This window comes from Procambarus clarkii, chromosome 59 (genome assembly GCF_040958095.1).
Source record: "Procambarus clarkii isolate CNS0578487 chromosome 59, FALCON_Pclarkii_2.0, whole genome shotgun sequence".
Lineage (NCBI taxonomy): Eukaryota > Metazoa > Arthropoda > Malacostraca > Decapoda > Cambaridae > Procambarus > Procambarus clarkii.
In genome coordinates this window covers 2,983,973-3,001,684 of record NC_091208.1, presented here as the reverse complement: position 1 = coordinate 3,001,684, position 17,712 = coordinate 2,983,973, and the positions used below count along the sequence as shown (strand labels likewise).

General features: G+C 43.7%; 1 protein-coding gene across 1 annotated transcript; it reads right to left on the bottom strand.

Annotated features, from left to right (window-relative positions):
• Positions 1-12,858: 12,858 nt before the first annotated feature.
• Positions 12,859-13,698, bottom strand: LOC138353651 (uncharacterized). The gene has a single exon (XM_069306835.1). The coding sequence runs from the start codon at positions 13,696-13,698 to the stop codon at positions 12,859-12,861; it is 840 nt and encodes a 279-aa protein (XP_069162936.1).
• Positions 13,699-17,712: the final 4,014 nt, after the last annotated feature.

Genomic DNA, 17,712 nt, shown 5'->3' with positions numbered 1-17,712 from the left:
CTTCATCTTCAAAGCAATTGATTCTCACAATGTTGCAAGAAGTATAGACTACATGGAGGCATGAAGAGAGGGAAGATGGATGTCTTGTCGAGGGGAAACTAGGTAATCTTGCTCTGCAGTTGCATTGATCGGCTGAAGAAGTTGGGTTGGTGTAAACGTCTTAGACTTGTCAACCATAGAGTGTACCTGAGTGTTTGATGTAAAGTGCTTCAGCTATGTCTGATGTCCGTGTATATCTATATCTGTGGAGCATGTCAGTGTTGCTGGTGAGCATACCTTTGGTGATGGTCTGGTTGTGTGCATAAATATTGTGTTATTGCTGTTGAATTGAAGAAACAACCAGAAAGCAGGTGTTTAACAGTGCCTTACAATGATCACTGCACAGAGCAGTGAATCCATTTGCACGTCAGAGTCCTCACATTTGTGAGGGGTTCTGCTTAGTGCATGACGTCACTGGGGTCCTGCTTAGTACATGACGTGACTGGGGTCCTGCTTAGTGCATGATGTCACTTGGGTCCTGCTTAATTCATGACGTCTCTTGGGTCCTGTTTAGTGAATGACGTCAATGGAGTCCTGCTTAGTGCATGACGTCACTGAGGTCCTGTTTAGTGCATGACGTCACGGGTCCTCTAGTACATGACGTCACTGGGGTCCTGCTTAGTTCAGGACGTCACTGGGATCGTTGTTAGTGCATAACGTCACTGGGGTCCTGCTTAGTGCATGGCGTCACTGTGATCCTGTTTAATGCATGACGTGAATGGGGTCCTCCTTAGTGCAAGACGTCACTGGGGTTCTGCTAAATGCATGACGTCACTGGGGTCCTGCTTAATGCATGACGTCACTGGGGTCCTGCTTAGTGCATGACATCACTGGGGTCCTGCTTAGTGCATGACGTCACTGAGGCCCTGCTTTGTATATGACGTCACTGGGGTCCTGCTTAGTGCATGAAGTCTCTGGGGTCTTGCTTAGTGCGTGACGTCACAGGGGTTCTGCTTAGTGCATGACGTCACTGGGGTCATGCTTAGTGCATGACGTCACTGGGGTCCTGCTTAGTGCATAACGTCACTCTGGTCCTGTTTTGTGTATGACATCACTGGGGTCCTGCTTAGCGCATGACGTCACTGGGGTCCTGCTTTGTGCATGAAGTCTTTGGGGTCTTGCTTAGTGCGTGACGTCACTGGAGTCCTGTTTAGTGCATGACGTCACTGGGATTAAGTACTCTGTGACCACCTGTTGGCTCTATGCTTGGTGCAATGTGACCACCTTAACAAAACACTAATCACAAGAAACAACTGTTAAAAAGTGAGTTTCTGTGTCAACAACTGGCCTTAGAACACGGTACACAGTACCTAAGTGTCCACCACTCTGTAACAAGCGCGATGACTACTGCAGTAGACAGCCCCTTAGTGATCCCTAATCACTGCATAGGTTAATGTGTATAATGAACACTTAAAATTCCTAAATATTAATTATTTAATTATTTAGACAGAAGTTTCTATGTATATAAATTTAAAACGTTTAATTAAAATTAAATTCACAAAATTTTGTGCTAAAATTATTAAAGCTTTTAACAACTTTTAAAATAACTCAAATGACTTAATTAAATTTTATATTTCTAGTTAATTTTTAAATATGATTATTTTTTAAGTTGCAAAATATTTATATTTTTTAACGAATAAATATTAATAACTTGCTCATCCTCTCACATCCACATCTTCGAATTGTCGTGGTTTCCTAAATCTTTTTATGATTAACTTTTATATTCAATTTTTTTGGTTTCTATATCTATATCTATGTGTTTTCTATATTATCTATATCCCCTTTGTGTACCGTATTCATAGGTCATTGTCAAAGTTGTCAGTAAGTAAGGATCACTTAGCTGCTGGGCACCATTCCTTCCTCCCTCCCCCGTGCAATCCCTAATCCTTATCCTGCAATTGGACGCAGTGTCTGGTTATGGTTATGTTGTGGCTGAGGGTGTGGGGGCCGGTGTTGATGTTGTTCAGGGCCTTGTTGAGGTTGGGGATGCAGTGCCTGGTTATGGTTATGTTGTGGCTGAGGGTGTGGAGGCTGGTGTTGATGTTGTTCAGGGCCTTGTTGAGGTTGGTGATACAGTGCCTGGTTATGGTTATGTTGTGGCAGAGGGTGTGGAGGCTGGTGTTGATGTTGTTCAGGGCCTTGTTGAGGTTGGTGATGTAGTGCCTGGTTAAAAATAAAATAAAATAAAATGTTTATTCAGGTAAGGTACATACATTCAAGAGATTTTACATAAATTGATAGATTTATAGATAAAGCTAGTACATACAATGCCTAAAGCCACTATTACGCAAAGCGTTTCGGGCAGGAAAAACTTTAATGACTAATATTTAATACTATATGATTATAAAGAAAAAAATGTGTTGAGAACAAATAAAATTAAAGATAAAAATGGGAAACATGGCTGAAAAAGCAGCACAAATGCAAATAGGTCGACAAACAGCGTTGTTTAAGAAAAGACATGGGTTGACAATAGAGGGGTAAGGTAGGTTACAGGGAATTTATTAGGTAGTGCTTCGTTTTTATCTTAAACTGGTTGAGAGAGATACAGTCTTTAACATGGTTGGGAAGGTCATTCCACATTCTGGGTCCCTTGATTTCTAGAGCATTTCTAGTTTGATTAAGTCATACTCTTGGAATATCAAAACTGAATTTATTTCTGGTGTGGTGCTCATGGGCTCTGTTACAACCTTCAATGAAGCTTTTGAGGTCAGGATTGGCATTACAGTTCAGCGTTTTATATATGTATAATACACATGAGAGAATGTGCAGTGACTTAATATCTAACATCTTCAGAGATTTGAGTAGGGATTCCGAGTGATGTCTGGGGCCAGAGTTGGATATTGTCCTAATGGCAGCTTTGTGTTGAGTAATTAGAGGACGTAAATGATTTTGGGTTATCTTGAGATCTTCAGGTTATCTTGAGATGATTTCGGGACTTTTTAGTGTCCCCGCGGCCCGGTCCTCGACCAGGCATCCACACCCAAGAAGCAGCCCGTGACAGCTGACTAACTCCCACGTACCTATTTTACTGCTAGGTAACAGGGGCATAGAGTGAAAGAAACTCTGCCCATTGTTTCTCGCCGGCGCCTGGGATCGAACCCAGGACCATAGGATCACAAGTCCAGCGTGCTGTCCGCTCGGCCGACCGGCTCCCACGGGCTCTGTTACAACCTGGGTAGCCCATGGGTAGTAGAACCCCAAGCACAAATACCATAGTTGAGATATGGATAGATGAGGGAGTAATAGAGAGTCACCAGGGCATGGCGGGGTACATAATATCTGATCTTAGAAAGAATGCCAACAGTTTTTGAAACTTTTTTTGATATATTTAGAATGTGTCCCTGGAAATTCAGCTTGTGGTCAATGAGAATGCCAAGGAATTTGTCATCTAATTTGTTACAAATTTGGGTATTATTAATTCTGAGATTTATTTGTTTAGAGGATTAGATTTGATTAGCTGCAGAAGGCCTATTGGCCCATGCTAGGCAGCTTCTATTTACATCCACTTAAGGGGCCAATAGATAGTTTTTGAAAGTTGTTCAATGTCAACCAATTTTTTGTTTTACTAGTTGTATATGAAAAGGGTTTCATCTGGTCTAAGTCTCAGCATCGTAGCATAAATAAAAAGGGAGAAAAAATATTGAATTGTTTCAAAAAATTTCCAAAATGGTCAAAAACGATTATCAAACACAAGTGTCAAACACAAGTGTTGTGGTCAATGAGAATGCCAAGGAATTTGTCATCTAATTTGTTACAAATTTGGGTATTGTTAATTCTGAGATTTATTTGATTAGAGGATTAGATTTGATTAGCTGCAGAAGGCCTATTGGCCCAAACAGAATATAAAAAGTTTTGTCAATGTTAAGGGTGAGTTTGTTGGCAGTTAGCCAAAGATGGACTTTATTTAGCTCAGTATTTACTGTGGCATTTAGAGCAAGGGGGTCAGGACTGGAGTAAATGAAGGTTGTGTCTTCAGCAAATAGAATTGGTTTGAGGTGTTGGGAGGCATTTGGAAGGTCATTAATGTAGATGAGAAAGAGGAGAGGGCAAAGTATGCTGCCCTGAGGAACACCAATGTTGATGGGTAGGGTGGGAGAAATTGAATTATTCACAGAAACATACTGGAGCCTGTCAGTAAGGTAAGATTTGAGGTATTGCAGGGAGTGTCCTCTGACTCCATAATGATGTAATTTAAGAAGAAGGTTTTGGTGGTTGACAGTGTCAAAAACCTTCCACAGGTCCACAAATAACCCAACAGCGAACTCAATTTCATTTAGAGCTGCATGAATCAAGTTAATCATACTAATAAGTGCATCGTTAGTGCTTTTTTGGGTCTCAAGCCATATTGACAAGAGCTAAGTATATTGTGTTTGGCTAGATTAGAGTAAAGCTGCTTGTAGTTTAGTTTTTCAAATATTTTTGACAAGTTAGGCAGGATTGATATAGGTCTGTAGTTGTTAACATCTGTGAGATCACCATATTTGTGGACAGGGGTTACTCTCGCTTTTTTTTAGCATATCTGGAAAGGTTTGGAGTTCAAGTGACTTGTTGAAGAGTAATGCAATAGCAGGGGCTAAAGATCTGGAGGCTTTTTTATAAATTAAGGTTGGTATCTCCTCAGGGGCACTAGATTGGTTTTAAGGGAAAGGATTATCTCATTAACGTCAGTGGAATTAGTAGACTTTAGGTACAGAGACAGGTTATGGTTATGTTGCGGCTGAGAGTGTGGAGGCTGGTGTTGATGTTCTTCAGGGCCTTGTTGAGGTTGGTGATGCAGTGCCTGGTTATGGTTATGTTGTGGCTGAGGGTGTGGAGGCTGGTGTTGATGTTGTTCAGGGCCTTGTTGAGGTTGGTGATGCAGTGCCTGGTTATGGTTATAACAATAAACTGTATGAAAGTGGAAGATCCGGACAACTTCATTATGCGTATTATCCAAACACCTGTAAATATAATTGATATCAACACGAGCGAGGCAGATTTTGCAAGAGAAATTTTCAACATGCCCATGCACTCGGCCCGGGTCCAGACTCATGGAATTCAATATTTATAATGAAATATTATTTATTTATTTATTTATTTATTTATTTATTTATTTATTTATTTATTTATTTATTTATTTATTTATTTATTTATTTATTTATATAAATACAAGAAGGTACATTGGGTTTGTGAGAATACATTGGATAGTACAGTATTTACATTCTTGTAAAGCCACTAGTACGCACAGCGTTTCGGGCAGATTATTCTAATCTATATTCTATAATCTATATTCTAAACTAAAAAAGGAGTTTAGAAGCTTGATATTGCAACATATCCTAATATTTGATCATAGCGTTTAGAAGCATGATGATGTTGCAACATATCCTAATACTGGGTCATAGAGCTTAGAAGGACGATGATTGATGATGTTGCAACATATTTTAATACTCCGATCATAGAGTTAGGAAACATGATGATGTTGCAACACGTCTTCCTTCGTGTAACACTGCAACATTGTTCAGAGTTTGGACATTTCTTTCTCATTCACTTGCTATGTAGTATTTAAATACCGGTTAAAGGGAAGATTGCGACACCGTTGTCATGGAGACATCACCCCCCCTCCTCATGACTGATGTTTACACATTTACGCCATTCACCGCCGTTCATTCACCGAATTAAAGAAACAACCAGAAAGCAGGTGTTTAACAATGCCTTACAATGATCACCGCACACAGTAGTGAATCCATTCGCATGTCAGAGTCCTCACATTCATGAGGGGTCCTGCTTAGTGCATGACGTCACTGGGGTCCTACTTAGTGCATGACGTCATTGGGGTCCTGCTTAGTGCATGATGTCATTGGGTTTCTACTTAGTGCATGACGTCACTGGGGTCCAGCTTAGTGCATGACTTCATTGGTCACCTCTCACTGTCAGTACTTGGTCACGTGACCCTAAATGTGTCACTGAGCAACCCGTTCTCGCAAATTTAATAAGTCAATATTGACTTATTAAATATGTGCATAGGTGACATACTTAACATAATAGATACCCTTAAAAAGATTCATAGAAAACACCGACCTTACCTAACCTTGTTAGTATCTTAAGATAAGCATCTTATTGCTTCGTAATTACAATTATTACCTAACCTATAATAGGTATAGGTTAAGTAATAATTGTAATTACGAAGCAATAAGATGCTTATCTTAAGATACTAACAAGGTTAGGTAAGGTCGGTGTTTTCTATGAATCTTTTTAGGGGTATCTATTATGTTTAGTATATCACCTATGCACGTAGTTAATAAGTCAATAATGACTTATTAAATTTGCGAGAACGGGTTGCACTGAGTACTGTGAAGTTGTTCTACTTTGCACCGTCGTGTTTATCGGAAATAATTCTTACAAATACAGAGCCTGACACCAGCCTCATTACATAATACATTGTAACATTACAGCCAAGTTTCCTGGATAGCGTGTCAAGCCGTCCTCCTAATAGAACGTCGCATTTTGACGTATAGTCTACCTAAGACCAAAATTAATCGTTCTAGGAAATGGAAACGGCTGGCGAAAGTGACGTACTGTCCCATTGACTATTTTCGGTCCTCTGGTAGGTTAGGATAAGGGCACTTAAGTATGACAGTTTCTTGACGTTGGGAAGCCTTATGAAGAGTAGCTGAGTGTGTATTGTTCTCAATTTTGTTATACCTCCAATGTAGGGAAAAAATGGATATCATTACCTTAAAACTTGCCTTAGAACTTTGCCCTAGACATCTTCCTTAAGCTATCTAAGGCAAGTTTCTAAAAAATAATAACCATTTGCTAGATTTTGGAGGCATAAACAATTAAAAGAAATATATTATCTAGTGCCAATTTTTTTTTAAAATGTATAAATTTATACATCGCTATAAAAATGTATACAATGTCACGAAACAAAGTTTCAGGTAAATGTAGAGAGAAAACTTTGCCGAAAACAATTTTATGTAGCAGCCTAAATTATTATCCATTTTCCCTTTATCTTCATCTTCCCTCTTCCTCTCTCCTCTTGTCTCTTTTCTACAAACTTTTGCAGTTTCTCCCCGTAAAACAAGAGCTGTCAATGTTGTTGGGAAGGCATTAAATCAGCATTTACATAAATTGATGTTAAAATTACTTTATTACACTGAGTCTTCGTCATATACAAAACTTAGTAACTAATATAACATTAATGTAATGTGGGGGGGGGGACTGTATTTTTAAGCCGGTTTTCTTCCATTCTGGCTACCTGTTAGCTCTAGGTTAAGTGCTCTGTTACCACCTGCTGGCTTTAGGTTTAGTACTCTGTAGCCACCTACTGGCTCTGAGCTTAGTGCTCTGTGGCCACCTACTGACTCTAAGCTAGCTGCTCTGTGGCCACCTGCTGGCTCTAGGCTTGCTGCTCTGTGGCCACCTGCTGGCTTGAGTCTTATTGCTCTGTGGCCACCTGCTGGCGCTAGGTTTAGTACTCTGTGGCCACCTGCTGGCTCTAGGCTTACTGCTCTGTGGCCACCTGACCAAAACACTACAAATAAGAAACACCTGTTGAATAGTTAGTTTCTTTGACAACTACTGGCCTCTAAACACGGTACACAGTAGCTAATTGTCCCCATCACTCTAACAACAGTGACGTCCACGGTATTACACAGTATTTATATAATTCCGATCAACATAAAAGTTTTGTGTATGTAATGTTCACTCAAAATTTTTTACATTTATCTCTAAATGCCAGTTTCGTATGCTTCTTTGTATATAAATAACATATTTATATAAAAAATGACAATAGTAACGTTGTGTGTTAAAATTTATTTACATCTTTTAAATTAAAAAAAATAAATAATACATTTTTAATAATTTTATATTGCTAATCAAGGCCTAAATCCTGCTCTTCCTCTTCCCCCCCACCCTACAAAAACACTGAAACATACTCACAGACACACACACACACACACACAAACACACACACACACACACACACACACACACACACACACACACACACACACACACACACACACACACACACACACACACACACACACACACACACACACACACACACACACACACACACACACACACACACACACATACTCACAGACACAGACACACACACACACACACACATACACACACACACACACACACACACACACACACACACACACACACACACACGCACACACACACACACACACACACACACACACACACACACACACACACACACACACACACACACACACACACACACACACACACACACACACACACACACACACACACACACACACACACACACACACAAATTAAAAAAAAGAACAGGGAAACAAAGGGCTGGCATACCGAAAGGGAAACTATGAGGAGATGCATAAATTCCTAAGGGATATACAATGGGTCACAGAACTCAGAACCAAGTCCGTACAAGACATAATGGACTATGTCACCCACAAGTGTCAGCAGGCTGTAAGCAGGTTTTTCCCAGCCCGACAGGAAAAAACTGAGAAGCAAAAGAAGAATCCATGGTTTACTAGGGAATGTATGAAAGCAAAGGAGCTGAACAAAAGGGCATGGAGGAACTTCCGAAATAACAGAACACCCGAAAGTAGAGAGATAACAGAGAACCAGGAACGAGTATGTTAGTGTGAGAAGAGCAGCTGAGAAAAGGTATGAAAATGATATAGCTAACAAAGACAAGACCGTACCAAAGCTACTACACAGTCACATCAGGAGGAAGACAACAGTGAAAGAACAGGTGATGAAACTTAGGGTGGGTGAGGACAGGTACACAGAGAATGACAAAGAGGTGTGTGAGGAACTCAAAAAAAGGTTCCAGGAAGTCTTTACAATAGAACAAGGAGAAGTCACGGCGCTAGGTATGGTGGCAGCAAACCAGGCGACCTTGGAAAGGTTCGAAATTGCAAGTGATGAGGTCAAGAAGCACGTATTGAAGCTGGACGTGAGAAAAGCTGTTGGGCCGGACGGAATCTCACTATGGGTTTTGAAAGAGTGTGCAGGAGCACTTTGTTTGCCACTCTCCATAGTGTATAGTAGGTCACTGGAAACGGGAGACCTACCAGAAATATGGAAGACGGCTAATGTAGTACCAATATACAAAAAGGGTGACAGACAAGATGCACTGAACTACAGGCCAGTGTCCTTAAACTTTAAAGTCTGCGGTGAGTGGGGATCACTTAGATATTATGTACTGCAATGGTCGTTACGGTTGAGTGTGGGGGACACTTACTACTGTATACTACTGTTCTGAGGCCAGTGGTTGTCACAGAAACTCACCTTTCATCAGGTGTTTCTTGTTGTTGGTGTTTTGGTCACACTGGTGTTTCTTGTTGTTGGTGTTTTGTTCAGGTGGCCACAGATCACTAAGCATAGAGCCAGTAGGTGGCCAGAGTGTACTTAATCCCAGTGACGTCATGCAATAAGCAGGACCCCAGTGACGTTATGCACTAAGCAGGACCCCAGTGACGGCATGCACTAATACAGGACCCCAGTGACGTCATGCACTAAGCACGACCCCAGTGACGTCGTGCCCTAAGCAGGACCCCAGTGACGTTATGCACTAAACAGGATCCCATTGACGTCATGCACTAAAGAGGACCACAGTGACGTTATGCACTAAGCAGGACCCCAGTGATGTCATGCACTAATACAGGACCCCAGTGACGTCATGCACTAAGCAGGACCCCACTGACGTCATGCACTAATACAGGACCCAAGTGACGTCATGCACTAAGCAGGACCCCAGTGGCGTAATGTACTAAGCAGGACCGCTCGTGAATGTGAGGACTCTGACATGCGAATGGACTCACTGCTCTGTGCAGTGATCATTGTAAGGCACTGTTAAACACCTGCTTTCTGGTTGTTTATTGAATTCAATAACAATATCTCAATATTTCTGCACTCAGGCAGACCATCACCTTTGAGTGCACTGCGTCTGCAGGCACTGCAACCAGATACAGGATAAGGTTTTGGGATAGGACTGGGACTCTTGTCTGTCACCCTTTTTGTATATTGGGACCACATTCGCCGCCTTCCGTATTTCTGGTAGGACTCCCGTTTACAGTGACCTACTATACACTATGGAGAGTGGCAAGCAGAGTGCCTCTGCACACTCTTTCAATACCCATGGTGAGATCCCGTCTGGACCAACAGCCTTTCTCACATCCAGATCCAACAGGTGTCTCTTGACCTCATCTCTCGTAATTTCGAACCCTTCCAAGGATGCCTGGTTTACTGCGCCCTCTCCTAGCGCAGTGACCTCACCATGTTCTATTGTGAAGACCTCCTGGAACCTCTTGTTGAGTTCTTCACACACCTCTTTGTCATTCTCTGTATACCTGTCCTCTCCTGTTCTAAGTTTCATTACCTGTTCTTTCACTGTTGTTTTCCTCCTGATGTGACTGTGGAGTAGCTTTGGATCGGTCTTGGCTTTGCTTGCTATATCATTTTCATAATTTTTCACTGCTTCCCTTCTCACACTAACATATTCATTCCTGGTTCTCTGGAATCTCTCTCTGCTTTCTGGTGTGCTGTTATTTCGGAAGTTCCTCCACGCCCTTTTGTTCAGTACCTTTGCTTCCATACATGCCCTGTTAAACCATGGATTCTTCTTTTGCTTCTCGGATTTTTCCCTTTGGGCCGGGATAAACCTGTTTATTGCGTCCTGACACTTTTGGGTGACATAGTCCATTATGCCTTGTACCGACTTAGCTCTGAGGTCTGTGTCCCATGGTATATCCCTTAGGAAACTTCTCATCCCCTCATAATTCCCCTTTCGGTATGCAAGTTTTTTGTTTTCAAGTTCTTTTTTGGGGAAGATACGTCCTAGCTCTACCAAGTACTCAAAGATCAATACACTGTGATCACTCATTCCTAAGGGTGCTTCCATCTTAACCTCCCTTATATCCCACTCATTAAGTGGAAATATCAGATCAAGCATAGCTGGTTCATCCTCCCCTCTCATTCTTGTCGGTCCCTTGATATGCTGGCTAAGAAAGTTTCTTGTTGCTGCGTCCAGCAGCTTAGCTCTCCATGTATCTGGTCCTCCATGCGGGTCTCTGTTCTCCCAGTCAATCTTCCCATGGTTGAAATCCCCCATGACTAGTATTCCAGATCCATTCATACTAGCGAGAGACACTGTTCTCTCTATTATGTTAATGATGGCCATGTTGTCTCTATCATATTCCTGTCTGGGTCTTCTGTCATTTGGTGGAGGGTTATATATGGTTGCGACTACAATTTTTTGTCCTCCAGTTGCTATTGTACCTGGTATATAGTTACTGAAACCTTCACAGCCCTGAATAACCATTTTCTCAAAATCCCAGCCTTTTCTTACCAGCAGAGCTACACCACCACCTCCTCTTCCTTCTCTTTCCTCACAACACAGTAGTCCTGTGGGAACACTGCATTTGTTATGATTTTCGTTTGCTTTGTTTCTGTGAATGCTATTATGTCTGGGTTTTCTTCAAGTACCCATTCTGCAAGTTCATCTGTTTTATTTGTAATCCCATCTATGTTAGTGTACATTGCCTTGAGACTCACTTTCTTCTGTCCCTTCTCATGTTCCCTTCTTAGTGAGCGTTCTGCTGATGGGGGAAAATGTTCCATGGGAGTGAGATGTGGGGTGGGTAACGAGGTCACAGATGATGCTAGAGTGAGGGGTGGGGGTCAATTGAAGGGGGGACAGGGAGGGGATGAGATATGGTATATAATGTTCTGAAAGATTCCTTACACAACCTGGCATATGCCGCTGATGTTATCCTCTTGATATAAGCTTCAGGGGGCAGGTCTGGCGTGATATCAACCCCCAGGACTTCTCTCTCTCTGACTCCTGAAGTATTTCGTCTCCCAAATGATACCTTGTATCTGGTCTCCTGCTTTCTACACCTATCTTCATTACATTACATTTGCTTGGGTTAAACTCTAACAACCATTTGTTCGACCATTCCTGCAGCTTGTCCAGGTCTTCTTGAAACCTCATGTGTCCTCCTCTGTCTTAATCCTTCTCATAATTTTGGCGTCGTCAGCAAACATTGAGAGGAATGAGTCTATACCCACTGGGAGATCATTTACGTATATCAGAAACAGGATAGCTCCGATTACAGAGCCCTGTGGGACTCCACTGGTGACTTCACGCCAATCTGAGGTCTCACCCCCTCACTGTAACTCTCTGCTTCCTATTGCTTAGGTACTCCCTTATCCACTGGAGCGCCCTACCAGTTACTCCTGCCTGTTTCTCCAGCTTATGCATCAGCCTTTTATGGGGTACTGTGTCAAAGGCTTTCCGACAGTCCAAAAAAATGCAGTCCGCCCATCCTTCTCTTTCTTGCTTAATCTTTGTCACCTGATCGTAGAATTCTATTAAGCCTGTAAGGCAAGATTTACCCTCCCTGAACTCATGTTGATGAGTTGTCACGAAGTCTCGTCTCTCCAGATGTGTTACTAGGTTTTTTCTCACAATCTTCTCCATCACCTTGCATAGTATACAAGTTAATGTCTATAATACACTACAAAAGTATGTGCTTCATATAGAATTGCATAATTGGACTTTAACCGATTAACCGATTAAAAAGCCCTAGAGCAGGCAAGCAGGGGGTTGAAGACAGGGGCGAGGATGCAAAAATCTTGAGCAAGGAACTGGAGACGAGGTGAAGAGGGGAGATGAAAGATCGGTGGCCCAACCACCGTGGGTAAGAATTGCAGCTGATGCTGCGGTTTGGTGGTAGAGTGGAGTTCTCATGGGTGCTCGCTGATGTGTCTTGTAGGAGGCAGGGCTTCTCGTCGCGGTGTTCTTTTCAGCTTTGCGTTGGTGTTCTACTGATTCCTTGATTTACTCGGGCGCAGATCGTCTGTGTTTTTCTTCTTCCCTTGCCTCCTGGCCGGTTTGTTGGTCTTGCTTCGTGTTGATACGGTGAGGCTATCGTTGGAGGTAGCTTCCAGCCGGAAATCTTCAGTTGTGTAGGACTGCTTCAGTGGAGGAGGTGGTGTTCCCACCGAGACATCCTCATCTGATGAGTCAGCTGACTCAGAAGTAGATGCAGTGAATCTTGGGGGTCGAGTTCTTGCCTGTTGAGGCTTAATGGGAGTAGCAGCTGATTTAGGACATTGAGAGGTTTCGCACACGAGAGGTGGAACTGTAGCAGTAGTCGATAGAGGAGGCGTCGGCGTCTGGGTGGCTTGTGATGAAGTTGCTGGAGAAGCAGGCTTTGCTGTTGATAGTAGATCCGTGAGCACGGCGGCGTTCACGGTGATGTCAGGGACCAAGACTGTAACTTGAGAACTTGAAGTGGTGTTGGTGAAGACTTCCTCTGGAACTATGAAAGCTGGAAGACCATTTGCTTTGTATAGAATATTTAATATTCTTACGTATTCCTGGGGGTTATTGCAAGCTATCATGCTGGCCGCTGATGTTAATGCTTGAACTGTGCTGTTCAGTGGTTGGTCGGTGTGGGCCGGGGGTGATGGCTGGCTCGACGAATCGCTGGTTGGCGTTTGGGAGCAGGCTCCCCATTGGCTGGTAGTAGCAGTGGGACGTCCTCCCGGAAGCTCCGGGAAAATGGCGGCTTGGGCGTTGAAACCTGAAGTAGAGGTGGTCGCGGATTGGCTTGTTGCTTCCGAGGAACTGGCTCCGGTTGAAGATGTGGATTTCTCCATGTTTTTAATGACGTCTTGTCTATGAGGACAACGTATGGAGATTGCCGGATGGTCGCCTTTGCACAGCAAACAGCATAGTGTTTCAGACTAGCAGATGGAGTAATGGTGGTCAGCTGAGCAGAGGCTACACTTCTGAATACGCTGGGTACATTTGCTGGTGAAGTGGCTGTACTCGTAGCACCGGAGGCACTGGTTGACGATGTGAAAACGTTCCATCTTCACACGGAATGACGGAATATGAATACCAAAGCTGTAAACACCATTTCTGGTAGCCATAGTAGCCGCAGCTACTGTCTCGAAGGTCAGCATCAGGGAGAGATTTCTGTTGAAGAAGTGAGCTTCGTGAAGCCCTATGTCCGGGTTTGATTCCTTGAAGTCGTGCATGAACGCTCTTTCATCAGCTTCATCTTGTTCCACGATCCATTGGCTGAGATCATGAATAACGCCAGAGTGTGCAGCCAGGTACTGGCGTGGGAAGTTGAGACGAAGGTGTTGGTTGGGGAAATTGGCGCTGAAAAACAGAAGTTTGTCGACTTCCTCCTCACTATAAAAGAAGAAGAGGATGTCCGTGCCTTCCTGTTTGATGTCGTTGGGTCACTCCTGCAATGTCTTCAAAGAGCTTCAGGAGAGATGTCTTGGAGAATGGTTGCTCTTTAAGGGGCGTACCCCTGATCTTGTAGCGTTTCTGACGCATGATGAGCTTCCTGGTGGCCAATGGCTCTCTCAAAGACTAGACGTCACTGGAGATGGCCTCCCGTCTCTACCCCTGTGAACTTTTTAAAACTAATTCTATTTTATATAATTAATGTTTTTTTTTACATAATAATGAAACAGTTAAAATTTGGGATAAATTTTAAAATTATCTGAAAAAGTAGAAACAAAATTTACTTTCTTATATTTGTTTTATATTGCTTATAAAATTGTAATATAGTTATAATTTTATATTGCGATCTATTATATTTAAGAAGTAATAAATAATGATTTCTTCCTCTTCCTTCCACACTCATTTGGTCGTCTGGTCGTGATTTTCTATACCGCCTTATTGGTGTCACGTTGGGGGTGGTGGGCCGGGCCAGGGCTCTGCTAACACTCGGCTGCTAGGGGCTCAAAAGGCCCAAATACTCAGCCCCTCCGACTCCCGGGATTCACCGGAGTCTCCTTGGTCACACAAGAGAGGACCAACAATGCCCACCTCCGCAGGTCTTTGCTTCCACCACAAAAGGGGTGCCACTGATTCACCCTGGAAGCCCTTCAGTCAAACACGGGGAAACTGCTGTTAACAGTTCCGGCCTAGTCCCGTGGGGGAGTGAAGGAAGACTCAGGCTTCCCTTATAACCATAACCTCCCTGAGTCTTGCCTGCCAGACAAAAAAGGTTGCAGGAACTCCTTTCCTGCCTGTCTTCTCTATCTTCTTCTTAGCAAGGTCGCCAGCTGGGTTATTATATCTGCACCCCAGCAATGCAGTTCAGTGGGTGTATTATATATTGTTTGTAGCCAGAAGATTGCTACTCCCATAGATCTGCTACTAGACTGTTGGCCCAGGGTACTCTCCCAGGAAGGTCTGTGTGGCTTTACCTCTCTCTAGCCACTACGTTAATAGTTGCCACCATTCAGGCACCGATACTGATCGGATGGCTAAGGGTACACTTTTATGTAAGTCTGTGCTGTCTTTACCACCCTCCAGACAATAAGAACTTCTATAGAGAACGTTGTGTCCCCTAGATGGTACTATGATAACCTTCGTGTATGCTCATAGAGAATTATCATAAACGGAGGCACACTTAAACACAGTGATAAAGTGTGTGAATTTACTGATGCAAATTACATGAACACACACACAATCACAAGTAATACATGAATATGGAAATATGGATAATAAGTCTGGAGATCGTCAGTCTCTTCTTCCACGACCTCCAACACTCCTTCAACTGGGCAGAAAGACAGGAGTCCCACACTTTCACAGGAGGGCCTCTTCCCACGTCGGCGCCTCTTCTTCACTGTCCTGCCATCCATACACACTGTCCTCTCTGACAGTCCTGGACACAAGCTGCCTTGCAGCCTACTCTACTAATAAAGTATTAATGTCCTGTTGCCACATACATAAGTAACTATTGTGGCCTAACTAGCCTACTCACACAAGGGGTAATGGGAGGGAAAATGATCTACCTTACATTCCTGGCTCACGACGCCTGTCCCTCGATGGTGTGAGGTTCCCACGCTTCCTTGGGTCGATCCTTGACGATCCAGGACGTTCCACATGTCCTCCGGTGTCGTGGAGCCTTCGCGTCGTCGCCGTTCCAATCCCTGAGATTCAGCTGCCCCAATCCTGGTTCATCGATGGGCGCTGAGCTAATCACTATTTTTCCCACACTCGCCCCTTCCACAAGGCGTTGCTCCTTGTCCTAGGCACGGTGTCGTCCTTCCAAGACCCTCAGTGGATGTGACCCGGTCACAGCTAGGCTTGCCCGCCACACCTTTTCTGACCCTCAATGTCCAACGTCGCCGCCCTGCGTCGTCGCCGAATATTTTCCAAGTTTGGCCCTCTTTCGCTCAATAAACTTGGTTCCTTTTGCTTCCCAGAAGCGCGGGGTCTCCAATATATCCGATGGGCTGCAATAGCCAGCACTAATCCACTAAGAAAGGCTTGTAGATCCTCTAATCCTGGAGAGCAGACCGAGGTGCGTCCTGTCGCTTCCAAGGTCGGGTCACTTCTGACGTTGGCGCCGCCCAGGGCACTCGGTGACGTCATGGCGGGCCCTGATTTGTCGCCCGCGACCTAAGTCGGCCAATCCGCGATCGGCTAGTATCCCTTCCAAAAGGTCATATCTGCATTAGGGGATACTCTTTCATTTTATAACAGGGCGCCAATTTCCCTTTATTTACAACTTATAATATAACTTCCTTCCCTTTACTGGCAGTCGGTCTGGTCGCCACATATATCATTAGACTCCCTGAACCTCAGAGAATCAGTAGGGAGAGCTGATATGACTCTTAAAGCAGGCAAACTAAAGAGATAGGAGAGGGCACCGTAACATACCCCTCCCCTTAAAATAAGAGTCATATCGGTTAGTAAATCCGGGAGAGGGCATCTGCCACCACATTCTCCCTTCCTTTAATGTGCCTGATTTCTAGCCAGTACTCTTGGAACAGTAGGGCCCATCTTGTCAGCCTTTGGTTCGTGTTCTTCATCCTGTGCACGAACGTCAAGGGGTTATGATCGGTGAACACTTGCACCGGTCTAGTACCTCCACCCACATAGATGTCAAAATGCTTCAGTGCCAGGATCAGGGCCAAGGCTTCCTTTTCCACTGTACTATAAGCCCTGTGGTACTTTTCGAATTTCTTCGAGTAGAATGCCACTGGACGGTGGACTCCTTCCTTCTCTTGAGCTAACATGGCTCCAATCCCCACGTCGCTAACGTCGACGTATAAGATAAAGTCTGACTCAAAGTCAGGCGACATCAGCACTGGCGCTTCAGTCAACAACTTCTTAGTCTTCTCAAAGGACTCCTGGCATGCTTCCCCCCACTTCCATCTAACGTTCTTAGATAGCAATTCAGTCAGAGAGTGTGCCACTGTCGAGAAGTTATTGCAAAATCCTCGATAGTATCCAACCATCCCTAAATATCGTAACAATTCCTTTCCCGTCCTGGGATTCGGATATTCTTTGATTGCCATCACTTTCTGGTCTACTGGAGTCACTTCCCCTTGACCCACGACGAAATCTAAGTATTCTAATCGGGCCTTTCCGAATTCGCTCTTGGCCAGATTAACAGTCAGGTTCGCTTCTTCCAACCTTTGGAATAACTCCGTCAGTCGATTCACGTGTTGTTTCCAGCTATCGGCGTACACCACTATATCATCTATATGCACGGCGCAGCTTTCCATCCCTCTTAGCACTTCGTTCATCATCCTCTGAAAGCAACTTCCGCTGTTCTTCATACCAAACGGAAGCACTTTGTACTGGTACAATCCGTCTGGAGTAGCAAACGCTGAGATCTTTCTCGCACTCGG

Excerpts from the sequence above, each read along its gene's own strand:
- LOC138353651 (XM_069306835.1), bottom strand. The coding sequence starts at position 13,698 with ATGGAGAAATCCACATCTTCAACCGGAGCCAGTTCCTCGGAAGCAACA.